The 25,466-nt window shown below is 48.1% G+C and overlaps 1 protein-coding gene across 2 annotated transcripts; it reads right to left on the bottom strand.

Annotated features, from left to right (window-relative positions):
- Positions 1-837: 837 nt before the first annotated feature.
- Positions 838-24,337, bottom strand: Ptgs1 (prostaglandin-endoperoxide synthase 1). Of its 2 annotated transcripts, XM_090330576.1 has the most exons (11): positions 24,262-24,337; positions 24,091-24,180; positions 17,763-17,879; positions 17,251-17,391; positions 16,893-17,036; positions 13,424-13,605; positions 13,231-13,314; positions 10,770-11,016; positions 7,995-8,281; positions 3,413-3,560; positions 838-2,096 (listed from the first exon to the last, which is right to left on the bottom strand). In XM_090330576.1, the coding sequence occupies exons 1-11, from the start codon at positions 24,266-24,268 to the stop codon at positions 1,741-1,743; spliced, it is 1,803 nt and encodes a 600-aa protein (XP_090186702.1). In that variant the 5' UTR covers positions 24,269-24,337; the 3' UTR covers positions 838-1,740. The 2 variants fall into 2 exon arrangements, with proteins under 2 accessions (XP_090186702.1, XP_090186703.1); XM_090330577.1 differs by lacking the exons at positions 24,091-24,180; positions 24,262-24,337 and having other exon boundaries at positions 17,251-17,424; positions 17,763-17,846.
- Between the last annotated feature and the right edge of the window lie 1,129 nt (positions 24,338-25,466).

Below are 25,466 nucleotides of genomic sequence, written 5' to 3'. Positions count from 1 at the left end.
AGCCACAGCACCACTTCTGAATTTTTCCATTTATAAACTGAGGAACCAAACCCAGGGCTTCATGTATGCTAGGCAAGCAGTCTACCACGAAACCATATTCCCAGCCCCTGTTCTGATTTCTTGTCTGTGCTGAGGTATGAACTCCATGTGGGTAGAAGCCTTACTGATCCACACTGATCAGCATGGCTATAACCCTGAGCCTACCCAGTAACAAGTATACAGAAAGTACTTCCTAAAATAAACATTTCCAGATGACTGAGCAGCCAGTATGTAAGGAGGAGCCTACACGCTTGTCTTCTAATTGTGCCAGTCAGGCAAGCTCAGACCTGGTCCTGGTTCGAGACATAAGTAAAAGCAAAGCTCAGTCAGGGCTGCATTCTAAGCCTGGCTTGGGCACCTGTGGGGCAGGTGTGTCCCATTGACCGCTCCTTTGGTTTCCTTGGTTTTGAGACAAGAATTAAGCCACCCACTTCATGCTTCAGGTGTGGAAATAAATGAGAATTCCTTGTGCAAAGTTGACACATGGCAGTGCTCTCCTCTCTGGTCCCTCTTGTCGTTCAATGATAGGGACATAGTTTTCATCAGCTGGTGGGAACTGAATATTGTATTTCCAGGATTAGAGGAGCATATTGGACAAGGCCTATAGGGACAAATGAAATACCTAAGGTAAAGCACATATACCAGATTGGGTCTCGGACACACACACACACACACACACACACACAAACAACTTGTGCTTGAGTCTCCAGTTCACTTGACTCATGAACAGGAAAAAGGCTATGTGGGTGCTGCCATTCCATTTGGGGATGAGACCAAAAGTCACAGATAGCAGACAACTTCAGAAAGGAACTTTATTAGCTTCATGAGAAACAGCTGCCATAAGTCAAGACTCAGCTGGGGACAGAGTTCTGGCAGCTTCCAGACAATGGCATGGAAAAGCCCACCTATTTTCACCACATCCTTGGACCAGGGTCTAAGTGGGAGTGCCCAGAAGAATACTTCTTTGCCCTCTCAATTCGGGCATAAATTCAGGCAGTGAAGTCTTGATGCACATTAGCTTCTCCTACTCTGTGTCTCCCTCAGTGGAACAGGAAAATAAATCAGTATTGAAGTGAAGACTGATCCAGCCTATCAGCCTCAGTTCTGGGTCATCAGTCAGGAACACAATTTTCTGGATCCTTAATGAGCCAACATTCTGGAGGGCCACCCAGGTTTTAGAATGCAAAAAATCAGAAACCTTTATCTTTCTAGAAGGGCTTGTCGGGAGCTATATATATATATATATTTTTTTTTTTTGGCAGTCCTGGGCTTGAGCTCAGGGCCTGAGCACTGTCCTTGGACTTTCTCAAGTCTAGAGCTCTACCACTTGAGCCTCAGCACCACTTCCGGCTTTTTTCTATGTATGTGGTACCAAGGAATCGAACCCGGGTCTTCATGCATGCTAGGCAAGCACTTTAACCACTAGGCCAAACTCTCGGCCCGGGAGCTCTATATTCTTGAGTGCCTCTATTTCGAACCAACCAGGAACCTGATGTTCTAGACTGCCAAGGAACAGGATCCCAGAGTTCTGGAAGCCCAGATGAGACCAACTCCTAACATGAATTTAGCATGACCATCCCCAATTCAAAATGTCAACCCAAATCCTCACAATACCAGCACTGAAGATCCATGGCCCAGACCTCTGCACTCTGGAACAACATTCACAAAGTCCTGCCCTCCAGAATGCTATGTCCCTGCCCCTCAGAGCTCTGTAGATGGTCGCTCTACAACAGGCTTGTGGTCCTGACTGGAGTTTGGGACACGGAAGGAGACATAGGGACAGGTCTTGGTGTTGAGGCAGACCAGCTTCTTCAGGGTGGCGGTGTTGACAAGGTTGAAGCCCACCTCACCACCAAATGTGCTTGGCTTCCAATACTCTGGAGAACAGATAGGGTTCCCTAGGAGACCCTTCAGGGAAAAAGGAGCTCCGATCTCTATCATACTCTCCCCAAAGATGGAGTTGGGTTGACACTTTTCAAGAAGCAGCCCAGGGTAGAATTCCAAGGCATCGATGTCTCCATATAACTCTTCCAACTCAGCTGCCATCTCCTTCTCTCCTGCAAGTGGAAGAATCTACGGTCAGAGTGTGGTAACCTTAGGGTCTGTGTGGGAATCTAGGCACACTTTTGTCTACAAATAATAGGAAATCCAGAAGAACAATTTGAGCGACTGGACAAATGCTCTAAAATATAGACTTGTTGGCACTGGCAAAAAGTGTGGGGAATGAAAGCACAAATCAGCCCTCAATCTGGACTGGCTGCTAAGAATGTGCTACAAAAAAAAGAGCCCAGAGACCTAGATCTACCATTAAATGGCTTGGATTCTCAAGAAACCCATCCATCCCACTTCTCTGGGGATAATTTACCTGGTCATTCTCACAGAAAGGAGGGTCCACTCCAAAGTCACACAAACTTTTTGTAACAGTGTTCTTTCTCCTGTCTAGACTATTTGTCATGGGAGATGAATGAAGGACAAGTGTTACGAGTCCCTGGATTGTGGAAACCTCATTCAATGATCTCAGGTTCCCCTCCATCCTGTGAGAGCCACATGTGAGTGACCAAAGAAAAGGAGACATGCAACTTCCCTTTCCGCTTCCTCAAACCCACGTTCTACCAAGCAACCGTGCAGGGCACACCCCTGTTTCAGTGACCTCATTATCTGTAACTAACAGGGTTCCACTTTGACTGCTCAAAATCTGGGAATCATGGAAGTGTGTGTGTGTGCGTGTGTGTGTGTGCGCGCGCGTGCATGTGTGCAGATACGTGAACCCTTACTGAGGCCTACTAAATCACAAGATTTGGAGGAATATTTGGTTTCTGCTTTCATTTGGGGTTTGTTTTGGTTTGGTTTGGTGGAGGAGATTGAAGTCAGAGTCTTGTAAATGTGCTAAGCAAACACTCTACCACTTATCTACAGCCTAGCTAGATTGGGCATTCTAGTCATCTTCCTAAGTGATTCATACACAATACATCCATCAATAAATACCTATGGACTACTAGATAGAATAGAATCTGAAAGCTTTGGCATGGAATTCAAGATTCTACACTTTGCTGCCAAACACTCCTAACCTAAGCCCCCTTACTCCAGCCACCGCCACAAGAGTTCTCCCGATGGGTACAGACGATCTGATCTCTGTGATTCTGTACTGCCCCTTGCCCTACTCAAAACCTCTATTCTCCAACTGGGAAATTCCTACTTACTCTTCAAACTCAGTTGAAAAGTCATCTTCCATTCCCAAATGGGTTATGTACCATCTTTATCATTCCTTTGGCCCCAGTGAGGGCCACTGGTATTGTCCTGGTCTATTTCTTTATTCTCTCCCTCACTTTCCTGAGAGCCCCTCAAGGGTCAGGACTATGATCAAGACGTTCACCTGTGAGTTCCTGGAAAGATGTGTAGGGCTTCATGCCGAATCTTTTGCGGTACTCATTGAAGGGCTGCATCCGCATCTCGCGTGCTTCTTTGATGACATCGATGGCTACATGCAGAACGTGGTGGTCTATGTTCCTACCCCCGCCAATCTGCCAAGAGATGAGCACAGCTGTGGATCTGAGGGCCAGGCCAAACTGTTCTGGAGCCTCAGGTCCTTCAAAAAGAACTTCAAGTCTTTCTGAGCCAGGGCAGAGAGCCTGGCAGCTGTGATGGGGGTGGAGGGATTGACTGGCCCTCCGTCTATTGTATCATGACTTCTTCCAAGGGCACTGCAGTCTCAGCTCACTCAAAGTGGAAGTGTGGATGGGCCAGGAAGACTGTTCTAGTCACTCAAAGGCTGTTTCCTAATCCTTTGCGTCACTCCAACAGCTACTACCATTTCTAGTAGAGGGAGAAAAAATATGCATTAAAGCCCAGATGTTCTGATGAGATAAAGAAAGGTGCCAGAAAATGATCCTGATTAAGAGCAGTTAAGAGGCACAGGTCTAAAGAAAGTTCTATTTCTTGTGGTGAAAGGTTGTCAATGCTTCAGTGCACTCTGTTTCAATAGTACATGTATAATTGGGTGGGGGGAACAAGAAACATAGTTGAATGAAACATGACCTGAAGCAAAACAAACTTTGAACAAAGCAAACAGAAGCTGGTGCCAATCCCAGCTCAGCCATTAATATGGCTGTGGAGCCATGTGTACTGAACTGTGTCCTCCAAAGTTACACTGAAGCCCTAACCTGTAGTAATTTAGAAATGCTGTAGTTCCCTTGTTGCGGGGGAGGCGGGATGGGAGAATTCCCTTTCTGGCAGTACAAAGTTTAATAGAAAACTCCTGAAATAACTCCTCAGGTTTTAATGATGTGATTTGCTAGTAGCATGATGAAATCTAATGCAGTGATACTCTGTGTTGCCCAAGATATAAAACATTCTTTTGTCCAGAAGACCCACGATGGAAGAGATAGCTGCCTGTCAGTCATATGGCAGATCAACCATTACGGTACAACAGTTCTTGCATCTTAGTAATCCTATGTAGTAAACTAACCCTGCCTCAGTGATGTCTCATTCATCTCATGCCATCCCATCATGTATGTATTAATCATCTTGCATCATCCCAAGAAGAATATGTATAGTACACTAAGATACTTTGAGTTGGGGGATGTAGCTTAGTGGTAGGGCACTTGCCTACCAAGCACAAGGTTCAATCATACACATACATGTGCACATACATACACATACACATACACATACACATACACACACATGATACTTTGAGAACTAGAGAGACAAAGCAAAGACCATATTCTCATACTCTTGTTACAAAGTATTATAAATATTCAATGTTCTTGTTAGTTATTACTATAAATCTTGTTACCCCTAGTATATAAGTTAAACTTTATCATGCACACGTATGTATAGGAAAACATGTAGTCTAACTGGGCACTAGTCGCCCATGCCTGTAATCCTAGCTACTCAGGAGGCTGAGATCGAGGATTGTGGTTCAAAGCGCAGTCTGGGTAGGAAAGTCTGTGAGATCCTTATCTCCAATTAACTATGAAAATTCTGGAAGTGTCAGAGCACTTGCCTTGAGCAAAAAAGCTCAGGGATAGTGCCCAGGCCCTGAGTTCAATCCGCAGTATGGGCACAATTAAAAAATGTAGTCTATAGGATTCGATACTGTCTTCAATTTCCACCATCCACTGGGTATCCTAGAATGAGTCCACCATGAATAAGAGGGTAGCTACTACAATATTCTCAGATGGAATCAAGTTCAGACAAGGCCATCCTTGAGGAATGTGCATCCTAACTTGTACTCTTTGAGAGGACTAGTAGCATAGAGAACCCAGGATAAAGGTAACAGAGGTCAGAATGATAAATCCACAAACCAAGGAATACACAGGGCAGTTCTCAAACAGCAAACACTAAAGGAAAGACATGGAACAGATTCTCCTAAGTACCTCCGGTGAGAGTTCGATCCTGCTGACATCTTAGTTTCAGATTTCCTGTCTCCAGAACAGTGAAAGAATAATTTCTGTGGTTCTAAGCCATGGTACTTCATCAGGGCAACCCTTAGCAAACAAACACAAAGACCTTGGGCAGTTACCTGAGCTAAAGTCGAGTTTTGTCCTATGCACAGAATAAGACAAGAACATCCACCTAACATCTGAAGTAAAATAAGAGCTAAGGGAAGAAAAGCAGCTGTCTCAGAATTTGTCCCAAGGTACATGATAATCACCAGGGAAAGCCTGTGCTATCACTTCTTACACACTGGTTAACTTTTTTCCCCTTGTCTTTATTTCCTAATGAGCATGCAATATAATAGCAGGTATCATACGTAGTGAAGAGATGATTGAAAGTACAAGGAAGATGTTTATGGGTTAGATGCGAAATTTCATTTTGTTTAAGGATTTTCATTATCTGTGGATTTTTGTGAACCTTTGGGATGGGGATCCTGGATTCAGTCTGGTAAATATATGGAGATAACATCATGATGTAAATCCACAAAGGTCTGGATTCAGAATGCAAATACTCCCAGATGTTTGATATTTGTTGATAATGTTTATAGACAGTTTGCAAATTTATATATCATCTGGGGATATGGTGAAAGCACGTAGGCATTAGCTAGTCTGCTATTTTTCTTCAGTTTTTACTATGAAAACATATTGAAACCTGGTGAAAAGTAGAATGTCTATAGTCACCCAACGAACATTTTATTCAGGCATGCTTTTTCTAAATGACACATCAGTATCATTTTTAGGCTAGTTGCTGGCGGATCACACCTATAATCTTAAGCTACTCAGAAAGGTAAGATCTGAGGATCATGGTTTGAAGCCCAGTCTGGACAGGAAAGTCAATGAGATGCTTATCTCCAATTACTACCAAAAAATTGGGAAGTGGAGCTGTGGCTCGAGCGGTAAAGCACTAAGCTTGACCACAAAAGCTTAGAGATAGGGTCCAGGCCCTGAGTGCAAGAACCAGTCATTAAGACCATTAATGACAAATTATAGATACCAGTTTTTATCTTCCAAGAACATTCTCTAAGATTTTTAATTAAACCTAGTTAATATTAGAATACTATTATCTAGCATGTATTTTGATTGTCTGAATTCTGTTCTTTGTCGCATCACATTTTGTTATCTGGAATCCAATCCATGTCTTGTGTCCTGGGTTTGCTGTTGTTTATTTGTCTGTATGTATGCATATTTGTTGAACAGGGGTCTCAGTGTCTCTTTTTAATGTCCTGGGAGTCAACACACTTCAGTTACCTTTCTGCTTTGTACCAGGCTGAGCACTGGGGCCTTTCAAACACACCCTCATCATTGTTCCACAAAGACATTCTGGAAACAATACAGTCCTACATAGGGGGTATTGGCTCTGTTCAGGTCTGTGTTCCCACAAGAAGAGAGACCACAGACCAGCCAGCATATGCTGGCAGCAGTTTATGCTAATTCCAGTGAAATTCCAGAAGGAACTCTGGTCCTGCTTGGGCACAAAGATAAGAGAGTGGAAAATGTCCTTGGGAGATCCAGAGCTGGGATAAAGGAGGTGGAAACCTCCCATGTGCAGCAGGAGAGATTAAGGAGGAAAAAGAGAATGTGCTTGCTTGCCAGAGCTGCCATGACAAAGTGCTGCAGAGTGAGTGGTTTACACGGAAACTTACTCCTATGTCTGTAGGCTACAAGCCAATACCAAGGTGTCAGCGGGGTTGATTCCCTGGAGACCCCTCTCCTTGGCTTATAAAAAGCCTCCTTGTCCCTGTCTTCAAGGACTCTCCTTCTAAGTAGGTCTACGCTCTAATCTCTTCTGATTAGGACAGTAGTCATATGAGATTAGACCCACCCTGATTTCTGCATTCAGTTTTAACTGACTCTAAAGACACTATCTTTGAAGGCAGTTGTATTCTGAGGTTAGTTAAGACTTCCACACGTGAATCTGGGGGAAGACAAGATCCAGCCCACAGCACAGGATCCCATTCAATAAACACTTTCTGCAAGCACTTAGCTACATACCACCATACCCTAGCTTCCTTCTGTTCCTCCAAGCGTGCCCTCTGACCCCCAGGGCTGACCCCATGCTGTCCTCTCTAGCTGTAATACCTTTGCCAATAACACTACCTCTTTCCTTCAGAAACTGCTGGCTATGAGACCCATTTTCTATCAATCACGTCCTGATCTATGGCTGCCAGTTTGGGGTCAGAGACTACCCATTCTGTATTGCAGTTCTTAACACAACTTTTGAGCGCTGATAACATCAAAAGAAGACACTATATCTCAAACACAGCAAGTGATTAAATGATGTTTGCTGGCGTGGGGCTCTTAGCCCTTCTATGGTGACGTAAGTTACAAAAGAGAAACAGAAGTACATCAGTCTTGTTCACCATTAAATCCTCCACACCAGAGTAAGGTCTGGTGTGATCAAGTCAACAAGAGAAATGAAGGGATGCTCACAACTCCCCATGTAGAGACACTATACCCATTTTACAGATGAGGAAGCTTATCTTCCCTTATCCCTACCCTCACTCCACTGAGACTTACCCGGCCAGCACTCTGGCGAGAGAAGGCATCCACCAGGGCCTCGACCCCATAATCCACCAGCATGGAGGTGTTGAACAAGAACTGCTCATAGCTATACTCCTGCGGGCCCACCTTGAAGGAGTCAGGCATGAGTGGGTGCCAGTGGTACAGATGGTTAAATTCCATGGCGATTCGGTTGCGGTACTGGAACTGGGCTCTAAAGAGCAGTTCTGGGTCAAACTTGAGCTGCAGGAAGTAGCCACTCAATTGCTGCACATACTCCTCAATGACAATCTTGATGGTCTCCCCTGCCCAGGGAGAGGGAGGATTAGAGAAGAGGAGGTCAGCAGAGCACAGTGATGTAGGTAGACAGCTTGGAGAAAGCAGACTGGCTCATGAGAAGTCTCTTTTTTGTTGGTGTTGACAATATTTGGCTGCTCGCCTGCCCTTCATCTCATCATGGGATGGGAAAACAGAACTTTCTCAGGTTTCACTCCCAGACACAATCACCTGGACTCGACTGCCACAATGCAATGGGAGGGTGTAGACCCAGCTAAACAGGATATACAAAGGACACAGTATCCCCAAGGAAGCGTCTAAGAACTGGACTTAAGACTACTGAGCTGTCATTTCCCATAGCCCATTAAAAGAGGCTAGAGAAACCCCCAAAGCTAGAAAATTCAGAGAGCTGGCTCATGAGGAAACCCTCAGAGAGGCAAGCTACTGCAGCAAAGACCTGAGGCAGACGGTGGATTTAGCCCTACATACAGCTAAAAATCCTCTTATTTTTCATCTGTTCTGATATTGGAATTCTTGGGGACAGAATTCCCCTCTGCCTGCTCAGGAACCATCCTCTTACAAAGCAAACTGAATACTCTATCCTGAGATTAAAAAGGCCACCTAGAGATTAAAAGGAAACTGATATTTTGGCCAATTAGTCATGAGATAAATGGACTTGGTAGTAGACTAATGAGGAGCCACAGCATTTGGAATCAGACCTGGGTCCAAATCTTGGTTTCATTAATCGTAGCTTTCTGTGAGCTTAAGCCAAGTTCCTTCATCTCTCTGAAGCTCCCTTTTCTAATCTGCTATGGGACGTTAATCTTCTATGCAACAGGATTCACTGGCTGTGTGTAGGATACACAAAGGTATCTGTGCTGTTGGAACAGTGTCATAGTGCTGACACCTATTGTTTAGACGTAGGAGCATGAGGGCTGGGAATGTGGTTTAGTGGCAGAGTGCTAGACTAGCATACATGAGGCCCTGGGTTCAATTCCTTAGTACCATATAAACAAACAAGAACAGAAGTAGGAACCTAGCTGAGCGCAGCAGCTCTTGCCTATAATCCTAGTTACTCAGGAGGCTGAGATCTGAGAATCGAAGTTCAAAGCCAGCCCGGGCACTAAAGTCCATGAGACTCTTGTCTCCAGTTAACCACCAGAAAACCTAGAATGGTGCTGTGGCTCAAGGAGTAGGGTGGTAGCCTTGAGCTGAAGAGCTCAGGGACAGTGCCCAGACCCAGAGTTCAAGCCCCACAACCAAAAGAAGAAGAAGAAGAAGAAGAAGAAGAAGAAGAAGAAGAAGAAGAAGAAGAAGAAGAAGAAGAAGAAGAAGAAGAAGAAGAAGAAGAAGAAAAAGAAGAGGAGGAGGAGGAGGAGGAGGAGGAGGAGGAGGAGGAGGAGGAGGAGGAGGAAGGAACCTAAGAGCAGGTCCCCTCTTCACATGCTCCTCCTTGCAATTGGGCAGACCAAGCCTTGCTCTCTACTCAGCAAAGACCATATGAGCATACCCCTCCCCACCCACTCCACTCCTCGCATTGCAGTGAGAAGTAGCAGGAACTCCAGTGGTACATCAACCTGGCGCAAGTCTCCCTCTGCTGAGAGACTTTCAAGAATTTACTTACCTTCTCTGAATGTATTCTTCTCTTATTATTTTTTTAAATTTCATTTTTGATACAAGATCTCACTACATCAGTCAAACAGGCCTAGTCTGACATCAAACTCACCATCAACCTGCCCCAGCCTCTCAAATGCTGAGATGATAGACAGGTGCCACAATACCTGGCACCTGTCTGAATCTAAACTTTTCACAAGGGTATTCAAAGCCAATTCAGAAAGCTATGGGATGTTAAATGAAATGAAAGAAGTACAGTGCTCTTGGGTTCCTGCCTTTCGTCAAAGCTTCATTCCCAGCCAATGTGCTGGGTGACCTCCAGCCCGTAGACTTGTCCTCTCTGAAGCAGAACCAGTCAGTCCCTCCTTCCTCTCCAAGCTATTCTTATTCCCAGTCCCAGGTTCCTCCAGGCTGTAGTAATTCAGCACTATAATTGGGAGCAGCCATGCCCAGTGGTGCCCAACAGAGGGAGGGGTGGGGGGGGTGACTCAAACAGAAGCTGGTGTGGACAGAGGTGGCAGAGGCCGAGCTCCTAGGCAGGAAACCATCTGACATTTCAGGTGGTAGACTCACCCCCCACCCCCGTAGGGGACATAAAAATATCCTGTCTCTGAGTCACCTAGCAGCTACCAAAATCCAGAACGGCAGAAAACATGCAGCGCAGGACACCAGACTGGACAAGCTGCGGTTTGAACCCTGCACGCGTCGGGCTTGTCAAGTGTGCGCCTCTGAGAGCAGAAAAGGAGGGGAAACTGAGGCTCGGGGTAGGGGATCACAGCTCAGAGGCACGCGTCCAGCGGGAGCGTCCTGTGCACCATCTCCACCCATCCACAGGACAGGCAGGGGACCCCGGCGTTGTGGGTGGGGTCTCCCGGCAGGGGGGCCGGGGTGGGGCGGCCTCACCTATGAGGACCAGGCGCGTGGTCTGGAAGAGCTGCTCGTCCTCCCAGGTCGGGTGTTCGGCCTTGAGCAGGTCGCACACGCGGTTGTGCTCCCGGAGCCAGATGGTGGCGTACAGCATGAGGCCAGGCAGCAGCCCGAACACCTCCTGGCCCACAGCCATCTGGTTTCGGGGCGCCACGCCCCTCGGGTAATGCATCACCACCGGCGCCTCCTCCACGGAGGGCGGGTACACCTCTCCGTCCAGTACCTGTGGGGAGGGGGGGACGGGACACCCGCAGCTGCCCACACGGGCCACCCTGGCCTGTCCTTGTCCTGGGGTCCGACCTTGCCCTCCCATCCATCTCTGTCCATCCCGGCTACCTCCGTCCAGGTGCAACCTCCCTCCTCTTCCTCCTGAAGCCCAGCCCAAAGGGGCTCCCCACCTCCACTCTTGTCTCCAGACTAGCCATTCTCCCCACCAGGGCCAGGGTAGTCCTCTCAGTTTAAAACAAACAAACAACATGCAATTCTTCCAGGGCCAGGAGTGTGGCCTAGTGGTGGAGGGCTCTCCTAGCATGCATGAAGACCCGGGTTCCATTCCTCAGTACCACATACACAGAAAAAGCCAGAAGTGGCGCTGTGGCTCAAGTAGTAGAGTGATAGCCTTGAGAAAGCTCAAGGACAGTGCTCAGGCCCTGAGTTCAAGCCCCAGGATTGGCAAAAGACTGAGAGACAGAGAGAGAGAGAGAGAGAGAGAGAGAGAGAGAGAGAGAGAGAGAGAGAGAGAGAGAGAGAGAGAGAGATTCTTTCAGGCAAGAAATTATTAGTCCTTCACACACACACACACACACACATACGCACACACACATACACGCGCGCACACACACACACATATGCACACACACATATGTACACACACATACGCGCGCACACACACACACACACACACATCTGCAGTCATTCTTACCCCTCCACCACTAATGCTGTTCCCATCCCTCTCAGTCTTCATGCTCCCTCCAACTCATCCGAGCTGCTTTCAGGCCTTTAGCATGTACTGAGCCCTCTGTCTGGAAAGCCTATGCCCTTTGCTGGCCTCTCTAGTTCTTCTTTTCTCATGCAATTCTAGGTAGGCCCAGCCTCTAGGCACTCAGTGGCCCCCTCACCAGCTCACTAGTGGCAGATGCCACCAATTCTATAGCAACTTCCTCTTAACTCATTCATCCATTAATTACTTATTCACTGAAGAAGTACTACATCACCCAAACAACAAAAGGAAATTAAAATAATAAAACAAGAAGTACTATTTGTCAAGCACTGACCGTAGCCCTAAAGATGTAGCACTGTTTTGTTTTGTTTTTTTCATTTGTCAAGATTTGCACAATGCAGTCTGACTGGACACTAGCCACCAATGGCAACTGAGCACTAGAAATGTGACTAGTGTGAAGAATTGAATTTTACTTAAATTTACTTTATTTAGATTTTATTTGATTACCATTAGAATTGTAAAACACATTTCAGTTGGACCCCAGGGGCTCATACCTATCATCCTAATTACTCAGAAGGCTTAGCTCTGACGATTGTGGTTCAAAGCTAGCCTGGTCAGGAAAGCTTATAAGAAACATCAAAATGCCAGAAGTGACTCAAGTAGTAAAGCACCAACTTGGAACAAAAAAAAAAGCTAAGGGACAGTGTCCAGGCCCTAAGACTAGCACAGAAAACAACAGCAACAACATCTCATACTCCAGAAAACTGAATGGAAATCTATTTATTCAACTGAAAACTTTACAGAAATCGAAATGGTGATTAGGAGATCAGGTTGGAAACATAGCATCCAAATTGTAGCATTGTGCAAGTATAAATGCACATCAAATTTCAAAGATTTAGTGTAGAAAAAAATAATGGGAAATGTTTTATTTTTGTAATGAGTACAGGTTGAAATTGATATACTATTGTATCAAGTAAAACATATTATGACATTCATGTGGCCTTTTCTTGTTATCGTTTTTTAATGTGTCCTCTAAAAATTTGAATTGTGTGTGCGTGTGCATGTGCGTGTGTGTGTAAGACATAAGACAATGCTGTTGCAGACTAGTCCTGGAATCCATATCCTACATATACTCTATGGCTGTGGTTTCCTGGGGCAGGGCTCATAACTAGGATGGTAAGTGCTCAGTCACTCAGGCAAGGCACAACATGAAACCCAATCAACAAATGAAATAACAAAATGACAGCAGCTGCCTATCGAACTCCAAGTCCACCCCCTCCCCCCAGGAGGCTATGGGAGATCACATTTGCTCCTCATTTGCATCTTGTGCCTGGCACTTCTTCCCTGTGTTTACTGTCTCTCCACCTGGCACAGATCTTCAACTCCTAGGGCTGACTTTCTCTAGGACATGGCCCAGCCCCAACCACCTTAGGCAGCCATTGGCAGGGAAACCAAGGGAAGACCTTCCTGATACCCCATCCCCAGGCCCAGTACTACCTGGTACTTGAGCTTCCCATCCTTAAAGAGCCTCAGTTGGTACTGACGTTCCAGATTGTCTCCATAAATATGGCCAAGATCTACCTGAGAAGAGAGACAGCCGGCTATGTCTTCTGGGTTCTATGCTTGTGATGACGCTCCACATGTGCCACGTCAGGTATGAAGCCGTTCTGCAGCCTTCCTAGATACTCACCCCATGGCCCAAGGCCTTGGTGAAGCCAGGACCCATCTTGCCAGAAGTTTTGAAGAACTGATGAGTGAAGTGTTGTGCAAAGAAGGCAAACATGAGGTTGGTGCCTTGGGGATCAGGGATGAACTTTCTTCTGAGCAGAAAGCGACGGCCCAGGAGCTGGACATCTGGTAGCTGCTTCTTCCCTGGTGGAGGAGGTAGAAAAAAACTGTCTTGGGGACTTCTGGGCTCACTGAGCAAATCTAAGCAAGAAACTCAAAGTATCTTCTTCAGAAACACCTAACCCCATACTGTAGCCCTTTACACCACACGAGGAAAGGACCTAGCCATGTTTATAGGTAGACTGACACGCTATTTGAAATTTGCTTTAAAATACTCCACTAAAAACTGAGAGGGAATTGTCATGTTGGGTCTTTCACTCTCATTTTCTGCCTGCATAGGAAAATAGAAACAATCTCTCTCTCTCTCTCTCTCTCTCTCTCTCTCTCTCTCTCTCTCTCTCTCTCTCTCTCTCTCTCTCTCTCTCTCTCTCTCTCTCTCCCTGGCCCTCCCTCCCTCTCCCATTTCTCCCTACATTTCTCCTGTTATATTAAAAATAAACCCTTGCTAAAACTTTCCAGAAGAAGAAGAAGAAGAAGAAATGAGGAGGACGAGGTGAAATAAGACTGGTAAACTGTGAGTTAGGGTTGACACTGAGACATGGGCATGTAGTTCATTATATTTTCAACTTGTAAGTACATTTGCAATTTTTTCATCATGAAAAACTTAATTGGGGATAAGAATCTTGGAGACTTTTCTTCTTGAGTAGCTAGGATACAAGTATGAGCCACCAGCACCCGGATCAGCTTTGTTTTATAGCAGGAAAGCATCAAAAACAACATTTTTGGGGGGAGGGGTTGTGGGGTTTGAACTCTGGAGTTGGGCACTGTCCCTGAGCTCTTCAGCTCAAGGCTATCCCTACCCCTTGGGCCACAGCCCCACTTCCCATTTTCTACTGGTTTTCTAGTGATTAATTGGGGATAAAGAGCCTCGTTCTTTACTGCCTAGGCTGGCTTTGAACCTTGATCCTCAGATCTCAGCTTCCTGAGTAGCTAGGATTACTGGCATGAGCCATAGCACCCAGCTACACTTTTTTTTTAATGTAACTGTATCCCAGTAAAACTTTTACTTACAAAACAGGAGATGGGCTTAGATTTGGCCTGTGGTCTATAGTTGGCCAACATATTTTTTTAATTATGCCAATTTTTATACATCTGGGATGAAGAAAAGTCATCATGAAGCAGGTACCCATCATATTAAATTTGGGAAGGCCTTTGATAACTATACCAACATCAGATGAGCAGGCACTAGGTTTTTCTATGTTCTGGGACATGAATCCCTTTACCAGACTTCAGGTAAGGTCCAAGATTAATGGAAAGTCTTTGGATTGAAATGATCAGCTGGATCTCTCTGGCAAGGAGAGATATCAAGTGCCCCAAAGGAAGCTCATTAAAGAAAAGTTAGAGGGAATGATCTGTACCCCTATAATCTGACATCACTGTTCATTGACATTGGGGCAAAGACTGATTTTGGCAATGTTGGCTAAACTCAGCTGTCCTGCTAGACTGGCCCACAGCTGGGGAATAGTTGTCAAACATGTGAGTGAGAACCACCAGATCAGGCACCTGGAGACACTATGAAGACATCAATATCCACACAAGGTTCAGAATCCGTCAAAGCAGAACTGGGGGGCTACCCAGGAACAATGTTCAACAGCGACACCTTGTGGCAGAAAATGAAGCTACAGCAGTGCAGGACTGTTGAGTCTGTCTGTTCTTGGCTGAACCTTTAACTGAGTAGCCTCCAGATTTCTGAACAATTCAGGTTGAGCTGAAGGCCTTAAGAGGATCTGCACAGAGGCCATATGTTCTTAGGCTAACTGAAGAAAAAATTGACTTTCTTTGTAACTCTACCAAGAGAAGCAGAGAAAACGATACACATTCAGTAAATAACCAGTAGAGGCATCCACAGGTGGCTCACTGCCTGTAATCCTAGCCACTCAGAAAGCTGAAGTCAGAGGATAGGAGTTCGAAGTCAGTCTGAACAGGAAAGTCTGTGATACTTTTATCTCCAATTAAATACCACAAAAATCTGGAAGTGAAGCTGTGCCTCAAGTGGTAGAGGGCTAGCCATGAGCACAAAAGCTCACAGACAGCATCCAGGCCCTAAGTTCAAGCTCCAGGACTGGCACACGCACACACACACACACACACACACACACACACACAGGAACCAAACACAGAGTTAACATCAATATATGACATAATATCCCTTCCTTTCTTCTTTCCTTCCTTCCTTCTTGTCTTCTTTCCTTCCAGCTCTCCTCCATTTCAACTACGAAATCACTTCCACCCCAGAGGAATGCTCCTCAATGGATGAAGTCAGTAGAGTAAATGCAAACCAAGAAGTGACATTGAATATGGAAATGCTTATCTGCTTCTGCCTCTATTTCTTTTTTCCTTCTTTCTTTTTGTTTGGCTTTGTTTGCTCTATAACCCAAGCTAGCCTTGAATCCCAAATCTTCCTGCCTCAGCATCCCGAGTTGTGGAGTTACAGGCGTGGACCATCCCTGCTGTCTCTGCCTATGACTTTCTTGATGACCTAAGGCAAGACCTGTGGCTACCCTTTCCTGTTCTCACTGGTTTGAGACATGTCAGCCATCTCGTCTTGATCTACTCATCTGTGAAATGGAACAATAATTGTTCTTCAGCTTGCTTTTTTTTCTTTTTTTCAGTCATAGGATTTGAACTCAGGGCCTAAGTGCTTTTGCTCAAGCCTAGCACTCTATCACTTTAAGCTACAGCTCTACTTCCAGTTTTCTGGTGATTAATTGGAGATAATGGTCTCGTAGAGGGGCCGGGAGTTTGGCCTAGTGGTAGAGTGCTTGCCTTGCATGCACGAAGAACCAGGTTCAATTCCTTGGTACCACATACATAGAAAAAAGCTGGATTTGGTGCTGAGGCTCAAGTGGTAGAGCTCTAGTCTTGAGAAAGTCCAAGGACAGTGCTCAGGCCCTGAACTCAAGCCCAGTACTGGCAAAAAAAAAAAAAAAAGAGTCTCGTAGAGGGGCTAAGAGCATGGCCTAGTGGTAGTATGCACAAATCCCAGGGTTCGATTTCCCAGAACCACATACACAGAAAAAGTGAAAGTGGCACTGTGTCTCAAGTGGCGGAGTGCTAGCCTTGAGCAAAAAAGTGTCCAAGGACAGTGCCCAGGCCCTGAGTTAAAAAAAAGGCGGGGGGGAGTCTCCTAGTCTCGTAGACTTTCCTGCCCAAACTGGTTTTGAACAATGATCCTCAGTTCTCAGTCTTTTGAGAAGCCAGGATTATAGGTGTGAGCCGCTAGCACCCAGCTCTGCCTGCCTTTTTTTCCCCAAAGAGGACCCTCGAGCATCTCTTATGATCCCCAGACTAGCTCATGCAATGCCCATTACCTTTGGTCCCCATGGGCATGGGGCAGTCTTTAGGCACAGATGGCAGAACTCGGGTGTAGTAGCTCACATTGGAGAAGGACTCCCAGCTGATGTAGTCATATGCTATGTTATAGGTGGGAGGACTGGGGATGAGGTTGGACCGCACTGTAGAGAGAGGGGAAAAAAAAAAAGGTGACAAAATTCTTTCCATCCCAGTTACACCCATTTTCCCTGCCTCCTCTTCTTGAGTTGAGGTTTGTTTTATCTGGCACTGTAGAGTCTCCCCACCCACTTCCTTTATCATGTCCCATGAATCCCCAGGACTGTTAGCTTGTCTTACTGACCAGATTGTGTGTGGGGAGGTCCCCTCCACACCCACCTGTAAGCACCAGGCGCATAAGCAAGTCTCGGATAAAGGTGGCATTGACAAACTCCCAGAACCATTGTCCATGTGTGAGCAGGAAGTGGACGAAAGTGGGGCTGGGCCGCAAGGAATGCCGGATCCAGGTCCAGAGTTCAGCTGCAGAAGCAATGGGAGCTGCTCAGTCAGGCCCTGCTGACAGGACCAGAAGTAGCCAGGGTAGGAAGATGAGGACTGGGGGGAAAGGGCCAGGAGGGGACAGGGTAGCATTGGCGGGACAGGGGTCTGGATAGAGCATTGGAAGTGATGACACATGACAGAGCTAGAGGCAGATATGATGGTGGTGGATAGGGAACATGGTGTGTTGTGGCCTCAGAGCTCAGTGGCAAGGACTGCTGGTCGAGAGAAGCAGGAGTTCACATGGAGCGAGATCAGGAGGGATCAGAGCCAAGAGAAGAAAGAGAAGGGACCAGGGGTCAGAGGTGAGGACAGGAAGTGGGGTGCAGGAGAGAAACAGAGGGGTAGCTCACGGACGGTGCAGTTGGGGCCTGAGTAGCCCGTGCGGGTACAGTCACACTGGTAGCGGTCAAGGCCAAATCGGACACAGACGCCCTGGTTCTGGCACGGGTAGTAACAACAGGGGTTCACTGCGGGTGAGAAATAGACATGAGACATTTTCCCTGGCACAGTGCCCTGATCCTGTCCCGCCTGTAATGCGGGAGGGAGGAGCCAGGGGGAAGAACTCAAGTCACATCTCAATTCTAAATCACAAGGTGACCCTTCCCTAGACTTCAGAGCCCCCTACTAGCTCCCACAGCCATGAACACGAAACCTCCACCCTGCCCCCCCGCAGGGGAAGTCTTCCTCCATGCTGCCACCAAAGGCTGGCAGGGGAAAAGGCCAGACCCTTAGCTGTGATGGCTGAGGCTTGAAATGGCTGGCTGATATGACACTGCGGCCATGAGTCTGGAGCGCTCACTTCCTGTTGTGAGGCCCAGAAAGGGAACAAGGATCTGGGCAAAGCTTCACTCAGATCAGCTCCCAATTTTTGAGCACCTGGACAGTAGGAAAATGAGGTTGGTCACCATCCATTTCTACAGGAGGAAAAGAGCAGGCATCCTGATACCTACTTTGGAGATGGAGAACCAGAGGCTACAAAAAGGAGAAAGCCAAGTAATGGTCATGTCTGACCAATTGTCTGTCCCTTCATTTCCACCTGTACCCTACAGCTAGGTCAAACATCAGGTATAAGGAAAGAAGTCTCTAGAAGTCCAGAGACAAGAGTTCTGGTGGCAGGAAGAAAAAGGGGACTCCAATGTCTCAGCTGCCTTGACCTCTGCTCCGGCGAGATATAGACTTGGCCCATATCAGAGTATGGGTTAAGATCCTGAGGGAAAGTCATAAACCAAGGGAAGGAGAGTAGCATGGCTAGAAAAAAAAAATTCTCTTAGGAGAGGGTGAATGAGCCACCCAGCTATTCTCCTGCCTCCTGGAAGAGTGCTTCCACAAGGAAGTCCCTCCTAGAATCTAACCCTGATTCCTCTGACCACCATCCACTTGCTGCATTTGCACAGGGAATTCAGCAGGACAGAGTCTCTGGGCTTACCCAGGTCCAGCCCCATCCTCATGTCCTATGGCACCTCCCCCCAATACCCTCACCCCAAACCTGCTCAGCAAGGGAAATCAAGGCTCAGAGAGAGATGATTCGGCCAAGGACACAGAGCAGAGGCAGATAGATACAGTATTCTTGGCTCCTAGGAAGAGATCTCTTCCCCAGCTGTGGAAAGAAACATGCTCAAATCCCTTCTGAATACACACTTCTTTTTCTGGGCTCCAAGCCAGTGTCTTAGAGGAACTCTTACTCTGTACACGTGATGACTTGGGAGGGTCAAGAGGGTAATGAAAGAAGGAGCAGCCTGGGATCAAACATTCATCTCGGGGTGCTGACACAGACAGCATGACCGTGGGTGAGTCCTCACCTCTACTCCAGTCTCCAAATTCTCACTTCCTAGCAGGGGCTTTGCCTGGGCAGCTGAGTCTTCCTGCCCCATCCCTTGGAGATCCACAATGCCCTCCCTCTAGGGCCTCAAAAATTGCAAGAATTATGCAAATAGTTTTGCTTAAGCCCTGGCAACTGTGTGGTTCCTGTAGGGGTGTGAGAGGGAAAGGAAGGCCAAGGGGAAGGAGGCTGGACAAAAGAAAAAGGCCTTATCAGCCTGCCACAGGCAGATCTGGTGGGCAAAACCCCAGCTTTCCCTTCTTGGGCCAGAGAGGCCGAGACTCAGAACTAGCCTTCTAGCTGGCTCCAGGGACCCCCTACCTCTCACCCTTGCTAGGCCAATCCTCATTCATCTGAATTCACCTGCTAGCTCCCACCTCTGGCACCAGTGATCTAATTCTTCCACTCAATAGGCATGCGTTGGGGGAGGGGCTGAGGGGCTCCATACCTCCTCTTTTTAACCCCAGTCTCATATTCCTATAGCATAGGAGACTCACGTTTTTCCAACCCACAAATCCTCCCAACTCTCCACTTAACCCCTCCCCTTGCTTATCTCTTTTGGCTTGGGTGGGGGGGAGGGAGTGATGGGCAGGGGAAGGACTTCTGATACTCTCCTGCCCTACCAAGCACATAGCCTGGGCTATGCCCAGATCCCAGACACTCAAGGCACCATGTGGTAGCCAGAGCTTAGCAAATGTCTATGGAATTAATCAAAATGATGTGAGAAGACTGGCCACTCCCAGCTTGGCAGGAGAGCAGCCTGCGCCCTCCCAGCCTTCCTCCCAGACTAGCTTCAAGGCCTCCTGCTGAAGTCCCTAGGTTGGCCCCAGCCAACAGAGAGCCACAGCTGCCTGCCCCAAGCCTCACCCCCACCTCCCCTTAGATCTTTCCATAAACATGGGCTGCCCTGAGGTGTCAGGGTGCTGCTTGAGAGTGGCCTATGCTGCTTGCCAGGCTGGGGTAGCAGAGCTCTAGTGGATGAAGGCCATGGCTTCACTGTCCCACCTCCTATGTCCTGCCAGCACTCCTTAGGACGGGTAAACAAACACCCCATTGCACAACAAGGAGCTCCAGCTCCTGAGAAGGCTAGAGACTTGCCCAAGCCCCTGGGTTTAGAGGTTGCAGAGCTAAGACTTGAACCCCTCTCATTCCCCCTATCTTCTTCCCCCAGGAGTTATCCAGGCCTAGATATGGAGAGGGATGGGAAAGGAGAGGCGCATTGATCTAAAAGCTGGAGATGACCTTCACTGTTCCTTCAAAGTAGATATTGAAAGTCCTGAATGAATGAATGAATGAATGAAACCATGGGACTGAAACCAGGACCCAGAAATAATGGACCATTAGGAAAGAGAGCTGGGAGGTGCAGACTTGATCTAATTCACCTTGAGTGGGTCACACTGAGCTCAGGCCAGAAGCCTAGTTGAATATCCAAGAAAGACAATTGAAATGTGGGTCACTGAGCCAGTCCCTTCCAGCCTCAGGACTTTGTTTTTTGGTTTTGTTTTGTTTTGTCTATACTAGAGGATGGAGTGGTTAGCTCAAAGGAGGCTTCCATCTCCTTCCATCTAGCATCCTTCCCCTTTCTCAACTCCAGGTGAAGCCAGTTCTGTCACTGTCATTCCCATTGATGAGACTGCCCCTGCCCCTCACAAGAAAAGTCTACAATGTGTTTGTATTCAGTGCCCAAGGCCCCCCAGCAGGATGAGTCACACACACACTGCCTGTGTCACACACAGACACAAGAGCTGAGCACCTGGTCCCCTGTTCTCACACACATTCCCACTGCCCAGGTCTGCCTGGCTCCAGACACTTTCCAAGGATTCAGGAAAGAAAAAGTCCCCCAGCCCAAGAGTTGTGATTTGCAAGGGCTTAGCGTGACAGCACACAGGCCCAGTGGAGGTATGCCACGTCCTCCGGGGTGCAGGGTGCGTAGGCAGCAGGCACCAGAGGGGAGGCTGCAATAAATCCCCTAAGAATAATATTTAGAGAAGCTCCATGGGCCTGGCAGCCAAAGAGGAAACCAGCCAAGGCGTCCAGGCTTGGGGCCCAGCCCTAACATGAAGCCCGCAGACAGCTCCAGGCCAGGCACCACCAGGGCAAGCCTCACATTCTTCCACCTGGCCACTGGTCATGCCTGAACCCTAGCTAGGGAGATGGCCCTGAAGCAAAGCTAGAGGCTACAGGAGTATGTGGATCCCCAAACACTCCCCCCCTCCCTCCTGTCTTCCCTCCCTCCCTGCCTTCCTCCAATCTGGCCCCTATATTCTCTACCCTCCACCCTTGGAAGATGAAGGCTCCTGTACCCATTTATCCACCTTTTCCTTGGCCCTTTTAAGAGGCTCCTGGCTGCTTTTCCAGCCACTAATATCTCCTCCAAGCCATCTGTCCTCATTCTCTCCTTGTTCTGCATTCTGAGTCCTCCTGGTCCAGCCCCCTTGCCCCTCTGCTCCAGTCATCAACCTCCCTTGCTCAGGTCTCACCTCTGCTCTGACTACTGCTTCCTATGAGAAAGACTCTTAGGGTTTGCCCCACTACCATCTTCTGCATGGTCTACTTCAGAAAAGTCTCCTCACGTCCTCACACTGGAAGGCTATTTCCTCCCTGAGCTCTGAATGACCCATGTTTCCCTCAGTCATCATTCTGATTCCTATGGATGACAGTCTGGTGGCAGCTATCTCCACCATTGGACTATGAACTCATCCTAGCTCTATGTCTTACAGGTGCTAGGCAAAGAAAGGCCTAAAGAAAGCCCTGGGAATTGGGGGGCTGGGCACTGGTGGCTAATGCCTGTAGTCCTAACTACTCAGGAGGTTGAGATCTGAGGATTAAGGTTCAAAGCCAGTCTGGGTAGGGAAGTCCATGAGATTGCATTTGATTAATCACCAAAAAACAGAAGTAGAACTCTGACTCAGTTGGTAAAGTGCTAGCTCTGAGCAAAGAAGCTCAGTACAGCACCCCTGAGTTCAAGCCCCAGGACTGGCAAAAATAAAATTCTACTTAAAAACCTAGGGTAGAAAAAACAAATACACACATACACACACACACACAGAGTCGCCAGGTCATGCTCTATCCCTAGCTGGATATAAAGTATCAAACTAAACCCAGAGGCCTGAGCGAAAGTCTTGCCCTCCAAGCTGGATTCGGTCTCCTTCCACACAAGAGAGGGCAGAGGAAGGAAGGTGGGGTACAGGAAGGCAAATGGGGTATGGGAGGCAGGTGAGATACAGGAAGGCGGGTGGGATACAGGAAACTGGGATGGATCCTGCATACCCAGGATCCTAGATGTCGTGGGATGGTCTCAGTGGTGAGCTCATTTAAATGACTGAACAAAACAGGTCATCACTCTGCCACCAGCCCACTTTGTGATCTCAGACAGATTCGACTCACCCTCTTTGGGCCTCCAAGCCCTCTCCTATTGAATGAGTCTAACAAGGCTCCCTAGCAGAGCTGAACAGCTCTGTTAAATATGGGATGCAGAATTCTTCTGCCTGCCCTTCTCACAAAGCAGACTTTTGCTGAAATCAAATTCTTTCCTAGAGTACCCAAGAAAGAGGGTTCCCTGGGATTCCCCAAAAGCAGCCACACACACACACACACACACACACACACACACACACACACACTTCCTCGTCTGCAAAACTTTTGTCTATGAGTTATAACCTGAGTAGACACTGTAAGTTAATATTCTCTTTTCAGCACCAAGTCTCCAAAACATCCAGAAATAAGCAATGTCCATTCTTTTTTGATCCCATTTTACAGATGAGGAACTCAAAAAGGTATGAGATCAAGTGCTTATCATCCTAGCTACTAAATATGGTGGTTCAAAACCACCCCACGCAGATAAACCCAAGAGATCCTTATCTCCAATTAACCAACCAAAAGCCTGAAGTGGAAGTGTGCTCCAAGGGGTAGCATGCCAGCTCAGAATGAAAAAGGCTAGAGTTTGAGGGCCTGAGTTCAAGTCTCAGTATCCACAGCCACCAGGTGAGGGAAGCTGCATCCAGCATGCATGCATGCATGTGCACACGTGCAGCAGGCTGGGGGAGGAGACTGCTGGGGAGGAGTGCACTCCTTCCTGGAACGGCACCAGCAGCAGGCTGGGAAATGCGAATGGCATGAGAGAGACCTGGCTTCCCCCATTGTGCTGGAGCTAAAAGGCCTCAGGGCAGGTGGTAAGGCAGGGAGTGTGGAGAGCTTTCTGGGCCACCAGGTAGCAAAAGTGTGTGCAGTCAGACAGCCCTGGGTTCCAGCCCTAACCCTGCCATGTACAGTGTAAGTGTAAGGATGTCCTTGACCCTGCAGCACCTCAATCTCCCCCACAGGGACCTCACAGGTGACCTGTAAATTTCCAGGAAAACAGCCCGGGTCACCAGAAGCGTATCTCCCTCCCATCTTCCCAGGACAGGTGGTCCTGAGGGCCATCTTTACCCTGGGAGGTCTTCTCCACTAGGGTCAGGATGCCCCACCCTGCGTCTCCTCATCCCCCAGACGAGGGCCTGGGAAAAGAAGAATCCATGACCAGTTCCATCCTCCCAGCACCCCCCAAGCCCCAGCCTCTTCCTTCCAAAGCAGTCCCCACAGGAAATAGTGGGGTTACTGGGTGAGGAGGCTGCCTGAAGAGCAAGAGGCCCGGAACAGGTGAGGGTCTGCTAGTCCCTCAAAGAAAGGAACTAGTGCCCCCCACTCCCATACACCCCCACCTCCACCCCAACTGTCACATCCCCAGACTCAACCTCCCTCCTCTGTCCCAGCCTCTGCAGAAAAGAGAAGCGCTAGGCCGGCTGCAGAGGTGAGGAGGGAGTGGGACCAAGCCAGGAGAGAGTGCAAGCCCTGAGGTGGGCACCCAGGAGGCCCCCTACCTGGTGTGGGCGCCCCAGTGTCCAGGGGCAGGACAGGTGGTGAGGGCAGCAGGAGCAGGAGCAGAGAGAACCGGACAGATAGACTCCTCCCTGCAGAGGAGAGACAGAGGCTGAGCCCGGCGTTCAAGGCTTCACTGGGAAGCCACGCAGGAGCCCTGGGGTCGAACTCACAGCTCATGGCGCGGGTGGCTGCTGGGTGCGCAACGCTGAGGGCGGCTGGCTCAGTGCCCCGTGCCTCCTGCGCGGCCCAAGCTCCCCGGCCAGGCCCCGCCCACCTGGCCCAGGCCCCGCCCACCAGCCCCGAGCCCCGCCCCTTCTCCACCCCGCCCTCCAGCTGTCGCCTTGCCACCGCCCGCTGGACTTCCTCTGCTCCCACCCCAGCCAAGACATTTTATTAATTATCGGATGATGACCACTAGGGCTGTTTTTCATTCGAGATCCTGGAGGCACTCGACCTTTTGAGAATGCCAGAAATGCTGCTGCTGGTTCTTCTTTTTTGGTAGATAGGAAACTGAGGCTTTGAGACCAGGTACAAAGCAGAAGGGCTTGGGAACAGGACTGAAGCTGCAGGCAGCCAGTCTGAGTCACGCCTTGCCATGCAGAGACCAAAACAGGGCACGGAAGGAAAGGTCTGTGCATGGTTTCCTGCATGGCATACACACTACAACAGGGGGAGAGAACTCCATTCCCAAGAGTTCAATTCCAGGAGACCTGAGTTCAATGCTGAGATGCCTTGGAGAAGAAACATGTCCTCTCTTGCCCTCAGTATTCTCATCTATAAAGTGGGTGGAAATAACAAAACCCATCTCAGATGGTTTTTGGAAGAATTAGTGAACAATATGCATAATAAGTACACAGTAGGTGCTCAGTTAACAACAGCTGACCAGATTTCACCATCTAGATGATCTCATATCCACCTGCTGCCTTTATAGCATCCAGAAATCTGGCTCTCTTGTTCCAAGCTAAGGAAGCTGAGCCAAGAAGGCATTAAAGGATAAGAAGCCATACAGCAACTCTTGGCCTCCATACTCACAGGCTGTCTCCCCTGGCAGAAGAGCGAAGACATTCCCAGACATCTCTGAATATGGAGGGAGCACCACACCAGGCAGAAGAAGTGAGATTTGCTGGGAAACTCTACCCATCCCCAGAGCTGGTCCTGTGCTCCAGTGGGACAAATGCCAGCTGCCTTAGGGAACCAGAGCAAGCCAGGGCAGACCCAGGGAGGGGCTGGGGCCCTGAGAGTACCAATCACAGCCTGGATCTTCCATCCCAGATACGGTCCCCCCAGCTCCCACCGGCCCTGGTAAGTACCCAGTCAGGGCAAGGAAACACAATCAATGGGGAAAAAAATGGGATCAAGGTAATAAGTAATGTGG

This window comes from Megascapheus bottae, chromosome 3 (assembly GCF_031878675.1).
Source record: "Megascapheus bottae isolate mThoBot1 chromosome 3, mThoBot2.hap1, whole genome shotgun sequence".
Classification (NCBI taxonomy): Eukaryota; Metazoa; Chordata; class Mammalia; order Rodentia; family Geomyidae; genus Megascapheus; species Megascapheus bottae.
Note: the sequence above shows the minus strand (reverse complement) of the source record. Positions and strands in the feature narration are given on the sequence as shown.